This window comes from Solanum lycopersicum, chromosome 9 (assembly GCF_036512215.1).
Source record: "Solanum lycopersicum chromosome 9, SLM_r2.1".
NCBI classification, from domain to species: Eukaryota; Viridiplantae; Streptophyta; class Magnoliopsida; order Solanales; family Solanaceae; genus Solanum; species Solanum lycopersicum.
Genome location: NC_090808.1, coordinates 28,385,977 through 28,391,317, shown reverse-complemented (window position 1 = coordinate 28,391,317; position 5,341 = coordinate 28,385,977). Strand labels below are relative to the sequence as shown.

General features: G+C 40.3%; 1 protein-coding gene across 1 annotated transcript; it reads left to right on the top strand.

Moving 5' to 3' along the window:
* The first annotated feature begins 1,153 nt into the window (after positions 1-1,153).
* LOC138338455 (uncharacterized) lies at positions 1,154-1,669 on the top strand. Its single transcript, XM_069289418.1, has one exon. The coding sequence runs from the start codon at positions 1,154-1,156 to the stop codon at positions 1,667-1,669; it is 516 nt and encodes a 171-aa protein (XP_069145519.1).
* Positions 1,670-5,341: the final 3,672 nt, after the last annotated feature.

The window sequence follows — 5,341 nt, the reverse complement described above, 5'->3', positions numbered from 1 at the left end:
CTAGTTCTTGGGATAGGTTCACCTCGTTCTTGAGAAGTGTCTCAAATCAGCGTGTAGATGATGATTCACTGAAGGAATACTTCAATCGGCGACAGGATGATAATAATAAAGTGGTGTTGGACACTATAGAAGGTGGATCTTATGGTGAGTGTCCTTATGCTGAGATTAATGAAAAATTAGAGAAAATCTCCCGAAATAATACAGCTTGGAGTACTAGGAAGTCAGATATACGGAGAAACACCTTCGTAGTGTAGTCCACTCACAACCCAGCCACAGATGAGATTTGCGAAGAAATGGCTCAAATGAGAACTGAGCTTGGGTTGGTACTAAAACATATCACTGGGGGTGCAGAAATGTAAATGCAATCAAGTACTTCTCTAAACCACCACCACAAAATGATGAGTTCTATTATGAGGAGGATTCCTATGAAGTAAATGAACAGACGGGGGTTTTCCGACCAAGTGCCCAAGGCTCTAATCAAGAGAATTAGCGTCAAGGTCAAGGGAACAAAGGTCGAAACTATGGTAACTACAATCTTCAGGGTCATTATGTCCGAGATGGAAACTACAACTGCTACAACAACTTCATCAGGGGTAATTATTGTAATAGAAACGATACGAATGTGCCGTATGATCCTCCTCAAAATCGTGAAGTTACTCCTAGGGATGGTGGAGGTAGTATGTCGCGAGTTGAGGATATGTTGCATAAAATGATGAGGAGGTTCGATGCTAGTGTTGAGCACAATAAAGAGTTCAGGAATGATTTTGCGGGTATTGGGACAAAAGTCGATACACATGCAATAGCGATTGAGAAACTTGAGTTACAATTGGCCCAATTATCTACGATTGTGAACATACGGCAACCGGGCACTCTTCCTACCAACACTGTCCAAAATCTGAAAAATGATGGACAATGTATGGCAATTACTACTCGCGGTGGGAAGCAAACAATTGACCCACCTATGCCAACTAATGAGAAAATGGTGACAAAAAATACTGATAATGTGGTAGATATTATTGTTGAAGTAGAAATAACACCGCAAAAGATGCTGAAGTGCCTAAAAAGGTAACTCCCATGCCTAGGCCACCAACCCCATTTCCTCAAAAGATTATTAAAAAAGACCGAGTATGGTAAATGTCTGCGTTTTATAACAATGCTGAAGCAGCTTTCTATCAATGTCCCTTTTGTAGAATCTCTTGAACAAATGCCCGGTTATGCCATGTTTATCAAAGATCAGGTTACAAAGAAAAGATCAGTTACTTTTGAGGATGATGATAGAATGCAGCATTGTAGTGCTATTGCTACAAAATCTCTGGTACAAAAGAAAGAAGATTCGGGTGAGTTCACTGTTCCATGTAAAATCGGGCTATTACATTTTGCGAAAGCATTATGTGATCATGAGGCAAGCATAAATCTCATGCCCCTCTCAATTTACAAGAAGTTGGGTTTAGGTGATCCAAAGCCCACTGCGATGCGGCTACTGATGGCTGATCGAAAAGTAAAAAGGACTATAGGGTTACCCCATGATGTGCTAGTAAAAGTGGAGTCGTTCATATTTACGTCAGATTTTGTTATTCTTGATTATGCAGTCGATTTTGAAGTGCCCATTATTCTTGGGAGGCCATTACTTGCTACGGGAAGAGCCTTTGTTGACATCGAAAAGGGGTAGATGAAATTTCAGTTGAACAATGAGGAACTGACCTTCAATATTTGTAGGTCCATGAGGCAGAGTGGTGAAATCCAATAGGTATTGTTATATTGTGCAACATGGGTGAGACATCTGAGACACAAATAGAAGAACGTCTAGGTGTAGAAGTATCAGTGGAAGTGATAATAAATTTTTATAGCGATTGCATCGAAGAGTATGAGTCATTAGTCACGGCTCTTGATCGAGGTGATGTTCGGTTTAAACCGAAGAAATATGAGCTAGATATGAAGAATTGCGAGTCCCCACCCACGAAACCATCTATAGAGGAGGCTCCAAAATTAGAACTAAAAGCTCTCCCACCTCATCTCAGGTATGAATTCTTAGGAAATGGTGATACTTTGCCGGTAATCATTGCATGAGACCTGAATGAACAACAAGTTGAGAGTTTGCTGAAAGTGCTAAAAAGGTTCAAAAGATCTATTGGGTGGACTATTGCGGACATTATTGGGATCCTTCTTGGTATTTTCTCTCATAAAATCCAACATATGCCTGATCATAAGCCAAGTGTTGAGCACCAGAGACACTTAAATTCTCCTATTCAAGAGGTCGTGAAGAAGGAAATCATTAAGTGGTTTGACGCCGGAGTAATCTATCGATCGCCGATAGTAGTTGGGTATGCCATGCTCAGTGTGTACCTAAGAAAGGGGAAATGACTGTGGTCCTCAACGACAAAAATGAACCTGTTCCAACAAGACCGGTTACTGGATGGAGGGTGTGTATGGATTACCGCAAATTAAATTCATGGACTCAAAAAGACCACTTTCATATGCCCTTCATGGATTAGATGTTGGATAGACTTTCCAGAAAAGGGTGGTATTATTTTCTTGATGGATATTCGGGGTATAATCAGATTTCTATTACACAAGAAGATCAAGATAAAACCACTTTTCCTTGTCCATATGGGACCTTTGCGTTCAAAACAATGCCATTTAGTTTGTGCAATGCACCCGCCACATTTCAGAGATGTATGATATCGATATTTTCTGACATGCTGGAGGATACTATAGAAGTTTTTATGGATGATTTTTCTGTGGTTGGTGATCGTTCGAGCGGTGTTTGACAAATTTATCTGAGGTCATTAAGAGATGTGAAGACTGCAATTTAGTACTAAATTGAGAAAATGTCATTTCATGGTGAAAGAGGGTATTTTTTTGGGTCATCCCATTTCAGAAAAGGGCATAGAGGGTTATCTAGCTACAGTCGAGGTAATAGAGAGACTTCCCTCACCGATCTCTGTGAAAGGTGTGAGAAGCTTTCTTGGGCATGCAGGTTTTTACCTGAGATTCATCAATGACTTTTCAAAGATTTCACATCCATTGTGCAAACTGCTTGAGAAAGATTGTAAATTTTGTTTTGATGAATCCTGTCTTAAACCATTCAGTGAGCTAAAAGAAAAATTGGTGTCTGCGCCTATCATTATATATCCAGATTGGAACTGTCTATTTGAGGTGATGTGCGATGCTAGTGGGATTGCTCTTTGTGTAGTATTGGGACAGAGAAAGAACAAAATCCTTCACCCAATTTACTATGCTAGTAAAGCCCTAAATGAATCTTAAAAGAACTACATAGTAACTGAGCAAGAACTCCTTGCAGTAGTCTTTCTTTTTGAGAAATTTCGCTCCTATTTGATAGGTACTTGAGTTATAGTGCATAATGACCACTCGACATTGAGATATTTGATGGCAAACCAGGATGCGAAACGTCGCATGATTCGTTGGGTATTACCGCTACAAGAATTTTACTTTGAAGTGATGGATAGAAAAGAAACAGAAAATCAAGTTGCTTATCACTTGTCCCATCTAGAGGATGAAGCTATGAGAGAGTAAGGGGATAAGACTTACATTGATGAAACATTCCCCAATGAGCATGTATTGGCTGCTTCACAAGACTTAATCCTATGGTTCACAGATTTTGCGAACTATCTGTCTAGTGATATTGTTCCATCGGGCTTGTCCTTTCATCAAAGAAAAAAGTTCCTATACGATGTAAAGATGTTCTTTTGTGGTTAACCATACTTATATAGGAGTTTTGCCGACGGGCTTATTCGGCGTTGTGTGCCACAATGTGAGAGGGTGAGTGTGTTGGAGGCATGCCATTCCTTACCCGTTGGTAGACATCACAGTGTTATCCAAACCGCTCATAAGATATTACAATAGGGTTACTATTGGGCAACTCTTCATCAAGATGCCCATGAATTTGCTAAAGCATCTGACAGATGCTAACGAGATGGCGGTGTTTCAAGAAAGAAAGAGCTTCCTCTAAACCCCATTCTTGTGATTGAGTTATTTGATGTTTGGAGTATTGACTTTATGGGCCCTTTTGTGAGTTCTCATGGAATGAAGTACATTCTAGTAGAAGTTGATTATGTATTTAAATGGGTCGAAGCATCTCCTCGCAAACAATGAAGAAAAGAGTGTCACTTCATTCTTAAAAAAAATTATTCTCTCGTTTTGGCACCCCAAGGGCAATTATTATGATGGGGGCTTCCATTTCTGCAAAAGATTGTTCAAGGGGTTATTGGAGAAATATGAGGTTCGCCATAATGTGGCCTTTTCATACCACCCTCAAACAAGTGGGCAAGTTGAAGTGGCGAATGGGGGAGATCAAACACATATTGTCAAAACCAGTGAACACTAGTAGAATGGATTGGTCAACGAGGCTTGATGATGCTCTTTGGGCCTACCGGAGAGGGTATAAGACTCCCATAGTTATGTATCCATACCAACATGTATATGGGAAAGCTTGTCATCTTTCGGTTGAGTTAGAGCATAGAGCCATCTGGGCTATGAAGAAGTTGAAAATGGATTCGAGCGAAGCTGCAGAACAACGGTTAAAGGGGTAGAATAAACTCGATGAATTTTGCCTAAAAGCTTATGAAAGCTCAGTCCTATACAATGAAAAGATGAATAAGTACAATGATAAAAAAATTGAAAAACGAGATTTTATTATTGGGGATTTTGTGCTTTTATTCAATTATAGGTTGCGCTTGTTTCCGGGCAAACTCAAATCCAAATGGACTAGTCCTTACTTGGTTACCCAACTATTACCTCATGGAGTAGTTGAGTTGGAAACTAAGGAGGGTGTGCAGTTCAAGGTGAATGGAAAACACATAAAAATCTATCACGGACATGCTTAATCGGCGAATGAAGTAATAGAGGCATACCATCTTGATGAAGTCTGTGTAATCAAGTGTCCCTAGTCGTGCCGCGACATTAAGTCAGACGCTTGTTTGGAGGCAACCCAATACTTATAGTATTTTTAGTAATTGTAGCATTTTTCTACTAATGGGTTTTAAATTTGCAGGCATATCACCAAGAAGTTCTGCAGAAAATTACTCTGCAGCAGTCACAAACAGATAGAGCGACGGACTGTTGCACCTGCGACGGACCTTCGCATAAATCCGTCGTGCAAGGTACATCTTTCTATTATTTTCAAACTAGGGCACACACAACGGAACAAACAACGGATCGTCAAAACTGAGACGGACCGTCCTCGGGGAATTGTTGCGTCATTAATGAGGCGTACCCGACCCTACCCGGCTGAATTTTTATTACAAAATCTTACCGTTTAAACTCCCCAACCCCTCATTTCACCCCCATTCCTTCACTACTCCCCCTATTTCCCTCCCTTTTC